Source organism: Pelmatolapia mariae, linkage group LG10_11 (assembly GCF_036321145.2).
Source record: "Pelmatolapia mariae isolate MD_Pm_ZW linkage group LG10_11, Pm_UMD_F_2, whole genome shotgun sequence".
NCBI lineage: Eukaryota > Metazoa > Chordata > Actinopteri > Cichliformes > Cichlidae > Pelmatolapia > Pelmatolapia mariae.
This window is the reverse complement of record NC_086236.1, coordinates 15,532,294-15,553,972: the sequence shown is the minus strand read 5'-3', so window position 1 is coordinate 15,553,972 and position 21,679 is coordinate 15,532,294. Positions and strand designations below refer to the sequence as shown.

The following is a 21,679-nucleotide window of genomic DNA, read 5'->3' as shown; positions in this document are numbered from 1 at the left end:
CAGGTTATAGACAATGATCAAATTAGAGATGTTGTGAGGGGAGCCAAACCACTGAAAGCTGCTTTATGAAGTAATAGAAGTATTTTAAGGGTAATTCTACATTGAGAGCCAGTGAAGTGGCTTCAGTATTGCAGTAATATGGTAAAATTTCTGTGTGTGTGTGTGTGTGGGGGGGGGGGGGGGGGGGGGGGGTGATCCTGCAAATCACAAAAGCATTTGCTTCAAGATGCTCTATATTATAAGGTCAAGACCCTACAATAATACAGAGAAAACAATCAGATGACCCCTCTATGAGCAAGCACTTTGCAATAGTAAGAAAGAAAAACTCCCTTCTAACGGGAAGAAACCTCCAGCAGAAGCAGGATCAAGGAGGGGCAACCATCTTTCCTGACTGGTTTGGGATGTGTAAAGAGTACTGGACCCAGAATTGACCCTTGAGGAACACCTGGTTTCATTCTGCAGCTCTAAAACTACTCATCGAAACATAAAAACTTTTACCCTTTAGGTATGACGACAACCAGTCAAGAACCAACCAAACCAACCAAGCACTATTGATCTTCAGGTCAGGTTGATAACTTTAGTCACAGCTGTTTCTGGCTCTGAAACCTTATTGGCACTTATTAATACTGTGAGATGAAAGGTCTTCATTCAGTTATTTCTTAAAAAAAAATTGCTGAGCAAATAATGATTAGAAATAGGCTGATAATTATTAATTACCAATGGATTCGCAGAATGATAATAGCACATGTGAGAGAAACAGGGAAAATCGTTGGCCGTAAAAAGATGTTGATAATATTTACTAGTGATTTTAAGATGATATCATGCACTTTTAGGGTTGTGACTACATTTCAGAATGAAGGCCTTTCAGTAAGGGCAGGGCGTTTCCACTATATGGTGTACTGCCACTTCTTTTAAGTAGCGAAATTCCATCTCACCAGGTGTAAATCAAACAAAACACGGACACCAAAACACAAGTGGAGTGTGTGCAAATCTCCAGTGATTAGAATCCGCCTTATTATCAACAGCACGGAGCACCGACTGAACAAAGACATCATGAAAAATGGGACCCAAACGGACCAATGAACACTTTACTGAATGTTCGCAAGAAAGACAATATCCAATCACAGTCCACGCAGCTCGAACTGTATCGTGACTGAGGTCCGCGCCTGGCGAATAGGAAAAGTAGTCACCGCTAAGGGGCGTTTCCAGGAAGAAAGCGGTTACATTTTCCTGTAATGGCGGACCAGGTAGAGAGCGAGACTATCGGGTTCAACGACAACAGGTCAGATAACAGCGAGTAAAGCGTTAAAATGATTATTAACCGAGGGTAATATGAAGCATTTGCGGACATTTAATATGCAGCTAGTCTGCGTTGCTTTTGGTTCAGTGGTGTTGATATGTGGCGCTCGTGCATGTCAATGTAGCCACGCCAGCTAACTAGCTTCCAGCTAGCTAGCCCCCGTGTTGAAGAGCGGCTCGATTTCTGCTCTCCGCTCCCCGGCACGCGGTAAACATGGGCCAGGCAGATTAAACAGACAGATGTTTACCTCTCACGCAAGGCCACCCCAATCACCCGGCTTTGTGCTTGGGCTCAAACGTGGCGGTTGTTATCAATTATAACCAGCTAGCAAAAATATGCTAAAGTGATTGGAAAGTAGCTGTTTTAAATAGACAGAAAAAAGGTTGATGTTAGCCCGATTATCACAAGACGACATTTGCTGAATGTTTGTGTTCATCTACGGCCAAGCGGGTATAACCCTGAAGGGTTCAGCATGTAGACATGAGGGAATATAAACACCACAGAGTCTGAATGGACAACCCGTCCACGTCACACCGTCTTCAAACAGCCTTGCATAGTAATTAAGTAACTTTACCCTAAATGATTTCCTTAAGTAGAATCCTAAGGTATTTGTAATAAGGAACATGTATCTGAGAGACATAGTTACAAGTTACTGAAATGAATGTGTTATACACCATCCAGTCAGCTGTTTAGAAAAGCGAGCAGTATTTACAGTCCGTACATGCTGCTCGTATGTTTATGCATCAGTAATAACAGTTCACAAGTGCAGCATACAACAGAGCTCATGTTGGTGTCTGATGGATACTTTAGCGATACACCGATTGTGAAATTCTAGGCAAATTCGGATTAAAATGGCAGTTTAGGTGATGGGCAATGGCCCAGAGTTTATTTTTTTATTTACTTATATATATTTGTTTATTTTTTGTGTCAGAGAACCAGAGAATTCTTTCATTTCTATCATAGCATCTTTGAACATTTAGCCAGCATTAAATTGTTGCGACGTAACACAAAGCTTCTACTTCTTATTAGAGTGCTTTTAAGTTGTGCTATTGCTACTTTGACTTTGATAATAGGTCTGAGTACTTCTTCCGCTGCTGTTTGCTGGCCCATTTCTGCAGCAAGTCTCACATTAGTCAGCAGAAAGTGTTTGTTTTCATTGCTAACCATTCCTGGCTTATACTGCAGCTTCCTCGATTGTAAAATTACAATATTAAGATGTTAATATGATATTACAGATGTTATTACTTTTATAGTGTAATTTATTTTTGTATTGTGAAGGATAATTTGTCATTGTACTGTATAATTTGTACTGTATATTTAATAATTAAGCTGATAATTGCTTTCTGCACTCTTTTTAAAGGCTTTATTTACAGTTTAGTGTCATGTTAGTATTGATCATAAGCTTTAACTATAACTTTTATTATGTCGTGCCAGAATGGCGCAGCAGGTGGTGCGGTTTCGCGGCCCTGCCCCTGCGCCTGCGCCTACACAGACCCCAGTGTTAAGAGGCCCACCACCACTCCTTAGGCCACCGCCGCCTCCTTTTGGGATGATGAGGGGACCTCCGCCACGACCTCCGTTTGCACGTCCACCCTTCGACCCCAGCATGCCACCAATCCCTCCACCAGGAGGGATGCCTCCACCTATTGGGCCTCCCCACCTACAGGTAACTGCTCCACATTCTTTTACAAGCATGGTTTTCATCATGGAAATGTTACCCTCTTGTGGTGTAGGGTTGTTAAAAAAAAATCAATACTCGATACTCACTTGCAACAATATTGATACCAACAGTCCTGTCTTTCCTTCCTCCATGACACACAACTTCACATGGCTCCTCCTGTCATTAACAGCTGTAGTAGTTAACGTTCATAACACTGAACAACACTTTAAGAGGAATTTTTAAGGTTAGTAAAGCTCCTGTTTCAACAGCATGAAAGTATTAAATAGATAAAAATGTTAACCCGACCAGTGCACACATTAACATTAGCTATTTAACTATTGTCAGTTACCCAATAGCCTTGTTAGCTGTCTGTTATTAGTAACGTGTTGGCTAGCGGACTGTAGTTAGAAAAAGGATGAATAATTATTGCAGGTTGAACGAGTGGCTGATCGAATACTTAGCCATGGCAGAGGTGGTTATGGAGAAACAGAAAATCTGGCAGGTTCCTGGCTGTACAGAGCAGGGAGTGAACCGTAGCCGAGCTAAGCAGAAAGGGAAATGTGGTGAAGTAATCCGAGCAAATAAAGACGGAAATCTGGAGCGGGAAATCAGGCGGTTTCAATTCTTAATGCAGAGGTGGGGAGGTGAAGAGCTGCAGGCTGAGTTGGAGCAGTGTACATGCTGGATGAGAGCGAGGCTGCAGGCAGATGTGAACTAGATAATAAACTTTAACTTTTCTACCTCTACAATAATTTCTAAAAAATATGTTTCTTTATTTCATGTAGCCAGCTGTGAGGGCTTTCACAGTGAGTGCAAGTTGAGGATATGACTTCTTCGCAATTTATTCTGGTGATGTAGGATGGGTTTAAAATCTTCCTCATGGTATCAGAAATGGCATCAAGTATTGTCATGGGTTTTGGTATCGAGTTTAAAATTCTTATATTGCGACAACCCTATTCTGGCGACGTGCTCACACTGGTTTTTGAGACGAAGTGAATTGAGTTATTATTTTAAGTTATTGAATACGCATCGATCAGCCGTGTAGCCCCAGGTAGAGTCTGCAAAGAAGAGTGTGTCCTTCTCTGTTACAGCATAACAGCAGTATTCACTCTTAAAAGGAGGGGCAGACAATAAGGAGGCATATGACTAATCTTTGTTTTATCATCTCTTTGGCTTCATGATTGATTCTTTGGTGCAATGTGATTTTTCTCTTGTATAATACAGTAATGATGCACAAATCTCCCTAATTGGAATCCAAAAAGGCCAATTAGCATCAACTGCTGGCTGAGCCCTCCACTGCTTGTGACTGTGCACTTTTCTGTATCCTCTACAGACACATTATGTTGGAGGATAGAGTGCTTTAACAGGATAATTTAGACTCTCAGTTCTGCTCTTTATTATATGAAAGCTAAATTCTGTGCCCTCTCTTTTTTATGTAGAGACCTCCGTTCCTTCCCCCTCCTATTGGTAACCTGCCACCTCCACCAGGAATGCTGTTTCCTCCTGGGATGCCTCCCGTTCCCGCATCTGGAAACCCTGCGCTCAACCCTGCTGAAGAAATCTGGGTAGAGAACAAGACGCCAGAAGGAAAGGTAAGGTGGAGGTCTTATGAAAGCAGATAGCAGGCATCCTCAAGATGATATGTGTAATAAATAAGTTGATTGCACTAAAACAGCTTTAATAATAATTTGTGTACACATAGTTAAAGCTGGTTAGAGGAAATGACAGCAAATCATCGAATTATTTTGCTTGATATTAGGTTGGAAATTATGGTTGCATCAATATTGTCTCTAATTAAAAGTGGTGTGTTGTGTTTGTTTTTTTAAATGAGATTTTTACAATTTGCTAAATTCCTTAGTTGGTAGAACAAGAAATCTTGCTTAGCCTGAAATATTGGCTGCTGCCCCTAGAAGCTCAGTCATCAGACTCGAGCTGTCAAGTTCCCATATTGGTTACATAATGTTTTACTTGGTTTGCATTTCAGTCACCGTTGGAAGACAACAAGGCTGCTAATAACAGTTTTTAACATATTTCCATTGTCATCGACTCACTGTAAATGTTGTTGTCATCTTTTCAGAAGTAGTTAATTGGGACCTACCTTTTGAGTGTAGTTATAATTGATAAGCCTATCAAGTGGGCACCTGCCACTCTCCCAGTCACTGTACTACTACTTATCATATCATCTGCCTCCAAGTCTTCCATCCTTCTCTTATACCAACCCGCTGCATGTTCTCCTTCACTGAATCTTCTCTGTGGTCTTCCTCTTTTCCACCTGCCTGGAAGCTCCACTTTTAACATTCTTTGTCCAATATATCCACTAACCCTCCTCTGCACATGTCTAAACCCTCTCAACCTTGCCACTATAACTTTGTCTCTAAATCGCTCAACCTGAGCTGGTCCTTCTTATATTTTCATTTTGAATCATATCCTTTCTGGTCACTCTCAATGAAAATCTGTGCATTTCCAGCTTTGCCACCACCAGCTCAGCCTCCTGTCTTTTTGTTTTTGCCCCCTACTCCAAACCATGTGTCAAAGCAGGTCTCACTAACATTTTGTAAACCTTCCTTTTCACTTTTGCTGTATTCCCTAAATCAGAGCTCTGCCATAACAAGATTAAATATTTGTTATTAATTATTTGTAATTCAATATAAATTGTTGTTTCATTTTTTTGTAATCATAAAAAACTGATTTTTTTCACAATATTTAAAAAAAAACTGTGATTGTTTCTCATTCACAGACATATTACTACAACGCCCGGACCAGAGAGTCATCATGGAGTAAACCTGATGGCGTGAAGGTCATCCAGCAGTCTGAGCTCAACCCTCTTCTCGTGGCTGGGGCTGCAGGTTCAGGGGCAAATGTTGGGGTGACCGCCAGCTCAAGCAGTGTCAACACTACAGCAAGCACAGCAGCAGCAGCCTCCCCTACTCAAGCTCCATCCTCGGCCCCCTCCCGCACACTCACCTCCAGTCCAGACTCCATCACCACCCATTCCCCCTCTGCGAGCATAACAGGTAAACAGCACCTCATCAACATCTCACACTCACACACACACAAAGCAAGAATAAAACCAAAAGTACTTCTTTTTCTTCCCAAAAGCCACCGTTGTAGCAGACCTCCCTCCTATTGCCGCAGTGACCTCATCTGTTGCTGTTTCTCCGGTCACTGTGGTGACTGTTTCCACTGTGCCATCTCCTGTTACGGCAGTGCAGACCGTGCCACTGCTGCCAGCAGCCCTGCCTCACAGTGTGGCCCAGCCGACCGCAGCCATACCTGCCTTCCCTCCTGTCATGGTGCCACCTTTCAGGGTGCCTTTGCCAGGCATGCACATCCCTCTACCAGGTGAGAATGAGACACGAAGACCTTTAGTCAAGCTGTACATGTATATACTGTAATGACTATTCTGCCTCATTGGGCCATGTTTTTAAATGTTTTGTCTACCATGGCCTGCTGCTGTTGCTGTAAGGCTGTCTTTTACAGTCCAGGAGGGTTTTTTGTATCTAAGGTCTTCTAAAATATTTGGATGTACATATGATTCAATCCAGTCAGGTGTGCACAAGACACGTAGGGCTGGTTATAGGGTGTATGATTCTCCTGAATGCTATTCTTTGGACTCCAGGCCTTTTAGTGGTAATCAAAAGGAAACGTTTGGTCAGCAGAACTGCCATAAATTTGATTTAAATATAATTAGTGTTGTGATTTTTAGCTTTAATTACATTTAAGATGATTGCTCAGAGAAAATGTTAGAAACAGCCCCAGATTCCTGCTCTTTTACACTGCATAGCAAAGAGACAGTGATTGTTAGACCCCATTCATGTAGGTCTAGCAGTCAGTCACTAACCATGTGGACCACAGGTTGCTAGGGAAAAATGTGTATTCCCCAACTGTTTGGTTGCAGCCTGTCACATGGTGAAATCAATTGCAAAGAAGGTGCTGCATCTTCTCTTCTTCTTCTTAGGCTACGTTCACACTGCAGGTCTTAATGCTCAATTCCGATTTTTTGATCAAATCCGATTTTTTTGTCTGCTTGTTCACACTACAAATAAAATGCGACATCAAACGCTCTCCAGTGTGAACGCTCAAAGCGACCCGCATGCGCAAAAGAAGATGTCACACACAACTCGCTCTGTTTAGACCCAGAGCAAACAATATTGTTTGACTGATTGCCCTTAATATAAAGACTTCGGACTTTATGTTTCCAAATTTTTGCTTTAAGTTATTTTGTTATTTACATAATAATGTAGATGACCTAATAATGATCCTTATTGCTGTTTTAGAGGAGCGGTGCTTCAAAGGATAGTTGCAGGTTTCTGTCAGAATCTGCAGAAAATACTGTACAAATAAAATGTTCACGTTTCTCCAACGTGGTCTTCCCAACAGTTTCACCGGATGGCAAGAAATCGTTCGCGATGTCCTATCAGGCGCTTCTCGGGCGCTGATAATTGGCGTCTGTCTTGTGTCAGTGACGCAAAAGACGGATTTAATGCGACTTAACCGTTCACACAGCAGTCGCTTTCTAAAACATCGAATATGTATCGGATTCAGGACCACATACGAAAGTGACCCAGATCGGATTTGAAAATATCGGATTTGTGCCGTTCACACTGTCATACCATGATCAGATATGGGTCGCATAGGGTCCAAAAAATCGGATTTGATGCGCTTTCGCCTGCAGTGTGAACGTAGCCTTAGTCTCTGAGTTGTAGTGATCTTCCAATCTTCTAAACAAACAATAAGCAACCTCCTCAATCTGCTAGCAACCAAAGCAATAACAAGGAGTTTTTTATACAGTACCCTAGGGTTTGGCAATTGGACGAATATATCGACTATCGACGATAGTTTTTAAAAGGGTGTTATTTATTTATTTGCCCATGAGTAAGTTTGCTAATAATGATGGAGCAGTCAATAGAAAAAAAATAATAACGCTGTTTTAACAGCACCGTCTTTCATCTGCGAGTGAAATGCACCCTCCTCAGAGTGCACCCAAATGCTTGTTGATGGAGCTGCAGAAGCTGGTGATAGTGTAGCATACTCAGCTGGATGGTGGACACGTACATGCTCATGCAAGTTAACCGTGTTTAAGTACTCAGCTCGCGCTATACGTCTGCACAAGTGGCACACCGCTTTGGTTGCATCCTTAGGTTTGCCCCTTTCATCTGGTTTAACGCCTAAGAAATCCCAAATTGTCGACTTTATATTTTTTTAGTGCTGTCAGCGTTAACGTGGCGTCATCACGTTCCTTCCCCCTCAGCTTTAATGGAAGGAATTTTCATTTAACCCATCTGGAGCACAGACTGAGTCAAAATCCCTGAAATGTCTCTGTCAACGCATTTTGGCAGTCCAAATTTTGTTCATTCTGCGCTCCAGATTTTTATTTTATTTTAATTGTGACTGTCATAAAAACATTCGCCTGATGTGTGAGAGATCCCCAGGTCAAAACTGGGAAGAGGCACAGATACTTGGGAGGGTTGTGTCAGGAGGGTGTAAGCATCTGTGCCAAATCTTACATGTAGATTCATCTGCCTTGGTGACCCCTTGTGAATAAGGGAGCACCCAAAAGAAGCTTTATTATTGTTGTAAATATTAACAACAAAAGATTTGGGTAGCCAGCAGGCTCCAGCTCCGGTCCATTATTTAGATCTAATTTAAAGTGAAAGGTCATGCAGGTGGATAAATTTATAGCCAGCTAAAATCAAAATTGGCTGAAAGCACACCTCAATTAGGACAGATGGTTTTCAAACGTCAGACTTGGAATCTCCCGATTGACGGTGTTGTTATTATGGATTCACTCTCTCAGATGTGCCATCAATGCGGGCCGTACGTTATGTTGTGCAGCTGATTCCTGACATCTTTAAATATACTACAGCCACATAAATGTCAACAGAGGCAGAAAAAAATCTGGTTGTGTGTTTTGTCTGAACTGGGCCAAACATATACAAGCTCTTACACAACATGGTAGCTGATATCTAGTGTCCTGCTGTGTTCAACCAGATGCTTGCTTGTCCGTTGTTCTTGCAGGTGTAGCAATGATGCAGATAGTAGATGCAACCTGTGTAAAGGCAGGCCCCAGCGCCAACGGTAAACACCCAGCCGCTCGCCTATCAGATCTACAGTAGATGGCATGGTAGTGAATGATGTCTACATGCGTAGTCTGGTGTATATGCAGACCCACAAACAGTGGCATGGTGTTGAGTGCTGTGAACATGGTCCATTGGGTGTACAGTGGTGAAATTACTTCCATTAAAGCTGATAGAAACAGAAGCTTAATTTTGTTTCCATGATCAGAGAGGGTGATCAGATAGAGTCACATGCAGTGTTTCATTCTCATCTTGTGAGACATCTTTTGTAGTTTCTGCTTAACTAAATTCTTCCACCCCACTTTAAAAAAAGAAGAAGAGAAGCAAACATACAAGAACATGATTTAACTTTTAATAAATGATAGATACACTGATTCTTTGTTTGAACCGGTAGGGGGTAATTTTTTTGCTGTTAACTGTTCTAAATTGTTAGATGTTACTGAGTTGTTGGTTGTTGGGTCATTTTTAGGCATGTGGTTGTCGACTGTAAACAGTTTAAAAAAAAAAAGAAAAGAAAGGAGTGACCATCTTTATATTTTAAGGGCAGTCTCATTGTTGTGTCAGGGCTTTGGTAGTGTAACGGTTAGGGCTACATGATGTGTTGTTGTGGTCGTCCTCCTTTGTGGCATGGTTGTGTGTTTGTGGTCACTACTGTATTTGTCTGTTTGTGTTTGTGTGGCCTGTTTTCATTGTCATATAGTTGCTTGTTCAAAGCATTTTAGACGTGAAGAGTTTCTTTCACAAAAATCACAATACCCTCTCTTTTTATTTTCCCTCATCTTGCTCTGCTTGATGAGCAGACAAACCCTCACAACGACAGTTTTTAGCTTGCAGTGAGTCATTCTTACCTCTGGTTTTACTAAGATGTGGGTTTTTTTGTTATTATTATCACCACATTATCACCAGTCTGGGTCATGATATCGCCTTCATTAATTTCTAAACTAATGCCATTGTAGCTAGTGTTAGTAGCTCAGACATAAAGATGACACTCAGCCAACAATGGTCTCTCTCTTCCCTGTATGACTGCTGACAGGCATGCTTCCTGGTATGGGCCCGCCTTTAGTTTCCGTGATGCACCCCCAGCTGACACTCTCGGCAGCTCCTGCTTCCATGGCTGGATCATTGCAGCTCCCCGAGTGGTCAGAGTACAAAACAGCAGACGGGAAAACGTACTACTACAACAACCGGACGCTAGAGTCCACTTGGGAGAAACCACAGGCTGTGTTGGAGAAAGGTAGGCTTTGCTGACATGGTGAAATTTTTAGTTTGACATCATGTGTCTTATCCAGTATTATCCTTTTGAGCTATGAGTTTTTCCCAAAACTGTGCTATCTGTTATCTGTATTTTTAAAAAAGATAGACTTGTGTTCTTTTAAATGCAAATCAAATAGTGGGTCTAGCTGAATTTCTTTTCAAATCTTCTAAATCTTCTAAAATGTCCCAAAAATCTGTAATAACGATTTTTCTGCACTGCAAAACACAGGAAACGATGTTGCTTCAGACTTGTCATTTTTACGTACACTCATCCGTCACTTCATTAGGTACTTCTGTTGCACTGCTCTATGTAACTGGCCCATCTGTTATCTTTAGGCATGTAGATATAGCCAACATGATCTGCAGAATTTCGCAGTGAGCATCAGAATGGGGAAGAAAGGTGACTTAAGTGACTTTGAACATGGCATGGTTGGGGTAGTGCAAGACAAGCTGATCTGAGTTTTTCAAAAACTGCTGATCTGTTGGGATTTTCCTGCTCAACCATCTCTAGAGAATGATCTGAAAAAGAGAAAATATCCGATAAGCAGCAGTTCTCTGAAAATGCTGGGGTCAGTTTTTGCTCTGACATTCAGATGGCAGGGTCAGAATCTGGTGTGAACAACATTAAAGTATAGCTCCACCCTGCCTTGTATCAATAGTTCAGGCTTCTGCTGATGGCCCCTTTTGCCAAACAAATATTATTTTGAAGCCACAGTCTACCGGAGTATTGCTTCTGCCCGTGTCCATTGCTTTATGATCAGAGTGTACCTGTCTTCTCATGGCTGCTTCCAGCAGGATAACACGCCAGGTCACAAAGCTCAGATCATCTCAAACTGGCTTCTTTAACATGAAAATTAGTTCACTGTACTCAAATGGCCTCCACAGTGTCTGGATCTCAGTCCAGTCTTTGGGGTATGGTGGTATTTGCGTCATAGGTGAGCAGCTACCAAATCTGCTTCATGCTGTCATGTCAATATGGACCATAAAGAGTTAAAATAGTTCTGGAGGTTAAAGGAGGTCCAACCTGGTGCCAGCAACGTGATGATGTGACTGGTGAGTGCATGGTCACAGTATCCAGTTAGTTTGAAGCTTGTTTACACTGATTCCCAGTCCTGCTGAGATTTCAGGCTCCAGATCATTCAGTTAATTAATTAAAAGTTAATTAAATTAAAAGGGCTCATTCTCAGTTTTACCAAACTCATAGGCTATAACCACTTTGACTTTCTTGTCAGACCAGATGTAAAGCCAAACTTTAGTTATCTCACCGTTTGCATTTATGTCTGGTTTTTTTCCTCCTCCCTTCTCTGTAGAAAAAGAAGCAGAAAAGGCAAAAGAGCGACTTGCCCAGGAGGAAGCTGAGGCAATGGAGATGGAGGATAAGGAGAACAAAATGGAAAACACTAATAATGAGAAGGAGGTATCTGATTAACCACTTGCACTGCCAAGCCAAAACAGATTGAATCCAGTAAACCATCTGAAGGTAGCAGCAACAGAGAACCATTTCTTTTTTCTCTTTATCAAGGAGATGAAAGAAGAAGAGATGACGGAGGAGGAAAAGGCAGCTCAGAAAGCCAGGCCTGTAGCCACCAACCCTATTCCTGGCACGCCATGGTACAGACCCTGCATATCATAGCACACTTTCCTTCATGGTATATGGCAGGGCGGTAATATAATGCTGCCCTTTTTTTTCTCTTCTTCTGTGTCTATTAATCTGCTTTAGGTGTGTGGTGTGGACAGGCGATGATCGTGTATTCTTCTACAACCCGACAACTCGGCTCTCCATGTGGGACCGCCCCGAGGAGCTGGTTGGTCGAGCTGATGTTGACAAGCACATCCAGGAGCCACCACATAAGAGGGGTCTGGAGGACAGCAAGAAGACAGGTGTGGATGCAATGTTTTATAAATCATACATTATATACTGTGAGTATTGATATAGGAAAGGTTTAAGCTAAGAAAGGCATATTAATTATTGTTGTTATTATTATTATTATTATCATTAGTATTTATTTATTTATCTTTTTATTTGACGAAGCAACAAGAGTACAGCCTGTGGTCCGAATTTTCAGTCAGATGTTTTCACATTTTTGAGTGTTTGTCCTCTTTTTTTCAAGTTATGTCGAGCTTTATGGATTTTCCATAATAACGAGCCACAGAATACATAATGTATTTCTGTTGAAATCAACTTTTTTTCCCCTATATTTTTTATTTTGCTTAAAACTACATGTTAGTGAAACAAAAATAAACACTTAAAATATATTCACAGTGTGGCCTGCCTGAAGCAGCTGATATTTAACTTGTTACAGTTCATCTAAGTACTGACATATTTTAGGCCCCGGTATATCTGCCGCGTTGGACTCTTCACGTGCTGCTGGCAACATCATCACACGGCCACTTCTATTCATGCTTACCATTAAGGGGCAAGCTACCATATTCTCCTGAATGAGGTGTCGCCACTGAGACAATACTCCCTCATCAGATCTGATATAGGAAGAGAAGAAGTCAAGACCAGAAGCAAAGACTCCAGTGTTTGTTGTTGTTGTTGTTTTGTTTTTTCCCCAAATGTTACGACCCGGCTCGAGGCCGCAACATAAAAAAAGGAGACGAATAGCAGAGTGTAGGTAGGAAGAGGTTTTATCTTATAATGGATAGGAGGTTGGCTGAAATGACTGGTGACACCAAGGCAAAAGCAAGTGAGCTCCCTGGGAGCTTGCCTCAGGTATGCTTTTTATCCACACCAGCTGAACACATTAAGATGATTAGGGGCTGCAGAGGGACATAACACCTCCTCCCTCAAAAGGGTTCCTCTAGGACCCCTAAACAAATTAAAAGCCCCTCTGAAGCCTTGATCCCTCAAAAAGTCCTCAAAAAGCATACACTTGAGTACTTTAATACCAGGTCTCCTAACACAACTAAATACTGACATTTCGTTAGTTAGCATCTTTAAGCATGGATGCCCCGTCATGAGGATCTGAAGTTGCCACACTGAACACACACAAAGTAACATGTGACCAACACAAAGAGTACAACAGTCACAAACCCAAAATGATTACCTGACCTGCTACAACACAAAACCAAAAGTAGCAGCAAATAATCCCAACTAAGTGATCTGTTGTCTCCACCACACAAACAGTCACATACAAGTGGCCCTATACCACAACAAGTTACTTTAATCCAAAAAGTTCAGTAAAGCAAGCACACTAGTGACCAACCACAAATGGAGAGCTATAGCCACACAATGATCACGTCAAGGGCGGCTCAGCACCCCTCAGTGTTATTGCCATCACCTGGCCAACAACACTCACAAGTGATCCAACAAACTAGCCATATTCCCCACAACACTAAAGGTCACAGCACAAAACACTCACCTCATGAGGATCTCATTAGCATCCATCAACACTGACATATGCACACACAGTACACATTATGCCAACTTAAAAACAGCCTACCTGCCTCAGCTACAGATCATAATTAATGACTGGTCTCAAACCTCCTGCCAAGTTTAGTGCCACTGGTTCACTTTGAGCAACTCCCATCCTAAAATGCTAAAAAAAAACTTGACCTGTCTAGTCTTCAGTGGTGTACCAGGCTCGAGGCAACTTTAAACGCAAACTCAAGGGTAGGCAGCAGACCAGGGATACAGTCTCCCACCAAACCCTGAAGCATACCCCCACCCAGGATAACCACCAAACACAAAAAACTAAAACAACAAAGCAAAACAACAAACAAGTGCTTATGTTACGACCCGGCTCGAGGCCGCAACATAAAAAAAGGAGACGAATAGCAGAGTGTAGGTAGGAAGAGGTTTTATCTTATAATGGATAGGAGGTTGGCTGAAATGGCTGGTGACACCAAGGCAAAAGCAAGTGAGCTCTCTGGGAGCTTGCCTCAGGTATGCTTTTTATCCACACCTGTCTAGGTGTGGCCAATTAGCACCAGCTGAACACATTAAGATGATTAGGGGCTGCAGAGGGACGTAACACCAAATTATTGCAGCATCTGAATCTGTATAATCAGTCGATCTTTGTGGCTCAGTAGGGATAAAAACTGATACAGTCATACACTTGTGTCTTCAACCCAGCTCTGAGACCTCTGACTTTCACCCTTAACTACCTTTTACTGAACATTACAACGTATCAGTGATGGGAGAGACAGCAGTGATGTAGTTGCACAAATCGGGTGTTTATTGTCTCTCTTTTGGAACAGTAAACCCTGTGCATGACATTTGGGTAGCTGTTCCACTGTTATACAGTTTAAGGCTAATTACAGCCACCTCTGTCAGCGTGGACTTCACAATGGCTGCACGCTGGTAAAACCACTTTCTGCAACAATAGTCCTGCGTCACACAACAGTTACCCACGTGGCCACATTCATTACAGGCTCAGGCTCAGCTCTTATCAGTTAGCCATGAACACAGCACATGCCCTCAGAACAAACAAATGCTCAGCTTAAACAGTCCAAGTTGAACTCGTAGTCTTTGAAGTTGTGTGGCACTACCTTTTGGCAGGCAGCCCTCTAAAAAAAAACACAAGTGTTGCAGTCATTCTTGGCTCTCTGTGCTCACTATATTTGTGTTGCATCTGTGTTCACACACAGGTGTCAGCAAGGAGGATCCAGAACTGTCCATTGCTGCTGAAGAGAATCAAGATGAGGAGCCAACCAAAGCCAAAAAGAGGAAGTAAGTCCTATCCCTGTGAAAAATTCCTTTTTTCCTTTCTCTTTTTGATTCATTAACCTTTAAAAAAAATAAATAAAAAAAATGTATGATTCTTTCACCACCACCTCTGTTTTTAACACTTGCAGGAAGGAGGACACGAAAGAGGCAGACTCTGAGAAGGAAGCAGCCATGGAGGCAGAGCTCCGAGCAGCTAGAGAAAGAGCTATAGTGCCACTAGAGGCCAGGATGACCCAGTTCAAAGATATGTTGTTGGAGAGAGGGGTAACACATCCTTTTTTTTGTTTGTTTGAGAGAACCACATGAGATGAATTGTTCTCACTTGTTGAGATTTTCTTTCCATTGCACATGCTCGGAAATGTCAAATCTTTTAGGCTTTTGTCAGACACGTGGTCACCGTTTAGTTTTGTTGTTGTCTTTCCTGCCTGTAGGTGTCTGCATTCTCAACTTGGGACAAAGAACTCCACAAGATTGTTTTTGACCCACGTTACCTACTATTGAACCCAAAAGAAAGGAAACAGGTTATTTTTTTTCTTTTTACCCTTTTCTCAGTATTTCTCTGTACTGTATTTTTAGCTGTTACACTTTGTTGCAGTCTTTGAGTCATTTTGGTATAATTGTGCTTCAGGTATTTGATCAATATGTGAAGACACGAGCAGAGGAGGAAAGGAAGGAGAAGAAGAACAAGCTGATGCAGGCCAAAGATGAGTTCAGGAGGATGATGGAGGAGGCGAAGCTCACACCAAGGTAACAGGACAGTCCACTTTTACTACATTTCATAGGGGGTTTTATGGGGTCAAATCAGTCACCAGCACAATAACCCTCAAAGAAAAGTCTTATTACATTACTTGTTTGCCTCTTTTTTACTAGCACCTACTAAGCTCCGTTCAACCATTGGTTTCGGTAATTTCCAATACAATTGAGTACCCCCTCAATGTGGGTAGGGTCGTTATAGCAAGGTGGTGAGAAAGTCCCGTGATGTAATTTGTATGCAACACAAACACAACACAGTAATGCAGGACATCGAGGTGACATCATTGCCGGGTTTCCAAAATGTCAGGTTTGATTCTCGTGAAGGAATGACTCTCATCCAGTGACGTCACCTCCTGACCAATCAGTGCCATGCAGCCTGTTGACATCACATTTTCAGCTCAACTCACGGGTTTGGAACTTAAGCCCTGAGGTACTAAAAACAGTATCTGTTACCGAATACTACGACTAAATGGAAAACCCTAAAAATCAAGTAGAGTTGAGCTGAGTAGGTACTAGTGGAAAGGAGGCTTTTGTTTGAGTAGGTTTTCTAGCTTTTTAAAATTTGGTTACATGATCACAAGAGAAGAGCTCGACACATGTTGAACAGTTTTTATCCTTTAGCCACTAAAGGCTGGTTGGCTATGAATGAATAAATGCAAGAACGAGGTAATGTAATATTTTGAAATTCTACACCCCCCCCCCAAAAAAAAATCGACAAAAAAAAAAAATCTCAGATGAGTTCGAAGGTCAAGGTCAGGTCTTTGACCTCAAGGTCAGAGGTCAAGTTTTCTGAAAATGAGATGTGTGCATCTACTAGGAGGCTAAGGAGTAGCACTGGCAGCCACCAGTATTTTTGCAATTTCCTTTTTAGACTTTAAATATCTTTGTACCGGGTGGTTTTGCTTCCTAATAATCGGCATTGTTGCTTTTTTGCAGGACAACATTTAGTGAATTTGCAGTGAAGCATGGCCGAGATCCCAGATTTAAGACCATAGAGAAGATGAAAGACAGGGAGGCTATCTTTGTGGAATTCATCACCGCTATGAGGAAGAGAGAAAAAGAGGACTCCAAGTCTAGGGGAGAGAAGGTAAGACTCACTCACACCTTTCTTTCTTAGCCTTAAACTCTCCAGAGTTGCGTCTCTGCTGCTGACGTTGTTTTTACACAGATTTATAATAAAGTTTGACGTGTTTGTTTTTTCTTTAAGGTCAAGCAGGACTTTTTTGATCTTCTGAGTGAGCAGCACATAGAGGGAGGTCAGCGGTGGAGCAAAGTGAAAGAGAGGCTAGAGACTGACCCGCGATACAAGAATGTGGAGAGCTCTGCACTCAGAGAAGAGCTTTTCAAACAGTTCATGGAAAAACAAGCCAAGGTAGGAGCAGCTTTGTGGAGATAACGTCAGGGTTTATGTGCTGATATCTGATGTGTTAGAAAGCATTCATTGGAATAATCACTGTTCATGTACTTTTAGGGAGGTGCACATGTAATAAATGTTAACTAACTGGACATTGACCTGATGTATATGGCACCAGCTCAACCTAACTTTGTATTTCTAAAAGAGAGAATTTAGTGCAACATATCGAAAGAAGCTTACACAGACTTCTTGTGATATCACCTGCAGAACGTGGACATTGAGAAGGAGCGAGAGCTGGAACGTCAGGCTCGTATTGAGGCCAGTCTCAGAGAGAGGGAGCGGGAGGTGCAGAAGGCCCGATCAGAACAGACCAAAGAGATTGACCGAGAAAGGGAACAGCACAAGAGGGAGGAGGCCATCCAGCATTTCAAAGCGCTAATGTCTGACATGGTGAGGTGCTCTGCAGAAACACTGGGGTGTGAAAAAACACATGCTCTTATCATGTGTGAGTTTCATTAAGTTGTGATCATTGTGTGTCAAAAAGTGTTTGAAATGTTACAGTTCATGTGTTGCTTATTTTGGGGATAATCCTACTGGATGGGTTTATTTTCCCCTCTTTGATCCCTTCAAGCAGTTTTTTTTTCACGGCTGTTTTTGCATTCGCCCTTCAGGTCCGTTCTTCTGATGCAACATGGTCAGACACACGTCGTAACCTGCGGAAAGACCATCGCTGGGAGTCAGCATCGCTGCTGGAGAGAGAGGAAAAGGAGAAGCTGTTTAATGAACATGTAGAAGCGCTGGCCAAGAAGAAGAAGGAACATTTCAGACAACTGCTGGACGAGACCAGCATGGTAAGAAGTGAAAAAACAGGACAGAAAAAGGTGCCAGAAGTCATTTTATATGTTATATATATATATAATACGTTATATATGATAGATCTGCAGCTCGATCACTGACAATTTTAAAGAAAAGGCTGTTGTTTTTCTGTGTGTTGTAGATTACTCTGACAACCACATGGAAGGAGGTGAAGAAAGTTATCAAAGACGATCCTCGCTGTATTAAATTCTCTTCCAGTGACAGGGTAAGACGTTATTGGCTCCAACCCATCTGTATATTATTATAAGATGATAAGAGATTAGTCATGTTGCAAAAGTATGTCACAAGAAAGCAGTATTGCTCTGTAGTGTGTCTCTTGCAGTGTGTTCGTCTCTTTCACTTAAAATCTCACTTAATGCCACATCTTAGGAGTAAACACCCTGTAGCAGTCTTCACAGCTGCTTCTTATCCTATTCCAGTGTTTTTCTTAAATTTTTGCTACTATAACTTTGCACTGTCCACTTTCTGCTGTGATACAACAAATTTCCCACGTGTGGGACTAATAAACCTTATCTTATCTTATCTTATCTAATCTTACTGCCAGTCTAAACAAAAGAATCGGATAATTCAAAAGTGAATTATAAATCCAGTCCTGCTCCATGTCTCTTCAGTCAGCCCAGAAGATGATTTGACTTAAAACTGCAGACTAAAAGCGCGTCTAATAAAATCCAAACCCTGAATCCGAATTTATCAAGAGGGTAGTGAAAGTGATGCTGTATCTCTCGCTCTCTGCTGAATCTTCAGTGGTGTGTGTGGTAATCATTGTGGATAAACTCTCTCTGTTGTTCAGCGGCATGCGAGAAAGGGGAAGTCCAGAAAATTCCCGAGTTCAAATGTCTCAACTTTCGCTTTCACTGCGCTCTGCTGTTTGCAGCATAAAAACATCACCATCGTTTACAGAAGGACAGAAAAAGGACAAATACTCTATTTTATTTCTTTGTAAAAACAGCAATTAATTCATTTTTTGCTTAGTTTAAACCCATGTTGGTTGTTGCCATAAGGTGGTGCTGGATCTCTGACGGCAAAAACCTGATCACCTTTGGTTGCGAGCTGATGCTGACATGATGCTTTTGAAATCCATTACATAGGTGTGTCTACAAGGAGGCTTTCTACTGAGTTTGAGCCCTCAAAGTGGTTTCTTACTACAAGCCTCATTCACTCATCACACACACATTCATACAAGCAGTTTTTTGTGTATCATTCGCACACGCTCACACTCCAATGGATGGATTTGGGGAAGCTTAAAAGATTTAAATGGATGGGGGTTCAGATACTTTGACATGCAGAGTAGGGGGACCCACGAATTGAACTGCCGACCTTCTGATTAGTAGACGCCTGAACCGCATCCGTCCTATTCAAGGAAATGTTTAGATCGAAGCAAACGCTAAATTACAAATTAAATGTCAACATGAAAAAAACAACGCATGCATGAATTCATGCTATTATTCAAAGGCTTCTTGTAATCAAATGATTACTTTCATCGTCATGATCTCAAGGACTTGGCAGCTTACGTTGTTTTGAATTCATGTGGTGTTTCTATTCATAATCCTACTTCTACAATGAAAGCTGTTGCATGTGGACTGCAAACCTTCTCAACAGTGGCTGATATATCTTAAACATATTATAATGTGAGTTTATTCGTGTGAAGTACACTTCCATTTTCTGGAGTTCTGACTTCTGTTTGTCCTTGTTTGTAGAAGAGACAGCGGGAGTTCGAAGACTACATCAAAGACAAATACATCACAGCCAAAGCTGACTTCAGGACACTGTTAAAGGAGACAAAGTTCATCACATACAGGTCTGTGCTTTGTTTCACATATGTTCAGTTTGCATAACCCGACACAGTTGCGCCCCTTCCTAGGAACTTGTTATAAATAAAGCTCATCTAGTCTTTATTTCTCTGCTACTTTAAGCAGATGGTGTGTTAAATGTTTAAGTGGAAAACTGGTGTGGGTGAAATCTGAGTTATTTTATTTTTTATAATGTTAAGACACTGGAAGATTGTTGCACAGGTTGCATGAGTTGAAACTGTAGTCTGCTTAATAGTGAGAATATCTGAATTACAGTTTTTAACATTAGGAAATTGTATTTAATGGGGAGAAGTGCCTCAGAACCTCAGCAGCAGGTGTTTTATTTAAGAGTACTTGAACCAGTTTCCACGCCTAAGGACCATTGTCCCTGTATCCCCACTGGCCTGCTCTCACACTGCGCTGCTTAAGTGCTTAAGTTTGTCTCAGCAGCTCGCTAGTCCTTGATGTGCACACACAGAGCGCAGTGAGGTTCAACATTTTCAGAATCAGAATGCCTTTTATTGTCTACAGTGTTAAAATAATACAACTTAACAGAAGTGCTACTCCCAAAATAAAGAACACTACAAAAACAAGCCATTCACACAATAATCCAAGCCCTCTCAGTAACCGATAATAAATAATTTTTAATATGAAGGAGTCGAGAATTAAATAGAACGCCTCATAGTGCATTGCAGTAATCATGCTTGATGTAGCACAGCTGAATAAAAACAGCTCTTTAATCTACGTGTCCTTGTTTTGATGGACCTGTAGCATCTAGCACAGGTCAAACAGTGAGTGCAGAATGAGATCTGTCTTTAGTGATTCTTATATAAAGCTCTTGAGTGGTGTCTTGCTTCTGCAGTCTCTTTGATTGCAAAAGAAGACCAGAGCCAGTGATCTTTTCTGCTGGTTTTATTACCCTCTGCATGATCTTTTTTTTATCTGGTGCAGAGCATCCAGGATGCAACGTTGTTACATTTTGTAGCTTCATGAAGACCAATTTTAGAAGTGGTGACATGCTGTCAGTTAACACAGCTATTTTTACTGAAGGCAGCTATATGCAGCATGCCTGAGTCCAACTAAATCGGACTGACGTCTTAAAAACATTCAGCTCTAGAGTGAGTACACTCCATCCCCGGGACTCTGAGAGGGTGCTGTTCATCTTATTGTATTCCTGCTTGTGAGCGCGCTCTCCCTGTCTCCTTGTGCCCAGGTCGAGAAAGCTCATCCAAGAGTCGGAGCAGCATCTGAAGGACGTAGAGAAGATTCTTCAGAACGACAAGCGGTACCTTGTTCTGGAGTGTGTCCCAGAGGAGCGCAGGAAGCTCATCATGTTCTACATTGAAGATCTAGACCGCCGTGGCCCGCCACCTCCCCCCACCGCCTCTGAGCCTACCCGACGATCTACCAAGTGACCAATCTAATTACTGTCTTGGCCAGTGCTGTACTCCTCCTCGCCCTCCCTTTGGCCAGAGCATGCCCTTCCCTCAGCACCCCTTGATCTCCGCTCTCCAGGCCCACGGCTGGCCATGCAGTGTTTTTTCAGGGGGGTTACGTTGCTTAGATGTGTACCATAGAGATGAACGGTTAACGTCTCTGTGTTATGTCAAAGTCATGAAAAAGCCCTGCGTTTGAGGCGCAGGGACTAGAGGTTACCTGATCCCCAGGTGACCCTTAACCCCTCACCTCTGACTGACCACATTAGAGGGAGGAGGGATAGCAATGAGGCTGCAGGTTGTGCAGCCACACAGGTGTAAGATAGCCGATGTAAATGAGGTTGAGTGTGTGTATGCATGTGATTGAGGCGTCCTTAAGCCTTACAGATCCACTGTGCCAGGTCATCTTTTCAGCGGCTCAGTGTGAATGTTAGTTTCTGCTCAGTGGTTCACTCCAATGTTGCAGCAGCTTCTCTGTTGAATGAAATAAAGACGACTTCCACTGTT

At 42.0% G+C, this 21,679-nt stretch overlaps 1 protein-coding gene across 2 annotated transcripts; it reads left to right on the top strand.

Moving 5' to 3' along the window:
* Window positions 1–1,230: 1,230 nt before the first annotated feature.
* tcerg1b (transcription elongation regulator 1b (CA150)) lies at window positions 1,231–21,679 on the top strand. 2 transcript variants are annotated; one of them, XM_063488271.1, is made up of 21 exons: window positions 1,231–1,282; window positions 2,735–2,966; window positions 4,400–4,552; window positions 5,698–5,974; window positions 6,060–6,302; window positions 8,979–9,038; window positions 10,071–10,271; window positions 11,602–11,708; window positions 11,814–11,902; window positions 12,012–12,172; window positions 14,885–14,966; window positions 15,092–15,227; window positions 15,395–15,484; window positions 15,592–15,710; window positions 16,653–16,803; window positions 16,924–17,088; window positions 17,338–17,520; window positions 17,742–17,921; window positions 18,068–18,151; window positions 19,644–19,744; window positions 20,950–21,679. In XM_063488271.1, the coding sequence occupies exons 1-21, from the start codon at window positions 1,236–1,238 to the stop codon at window positions 21,149–21,151; spliced, it is 3,063 nt and encodes a 1,020-aa protein (XP_063344341.1). In that variant the 5' UTR covers window positions 1,231–1,235; the 3' UTR covers window positions 21,152–21,679. The 2 variants fall into 2 exon arrangements, with proteins under 2 accessions (XP_063344341.1, XP_063344342.1); XM_063488272.1 differs by lacking the exon at window positions 8,979–9,038.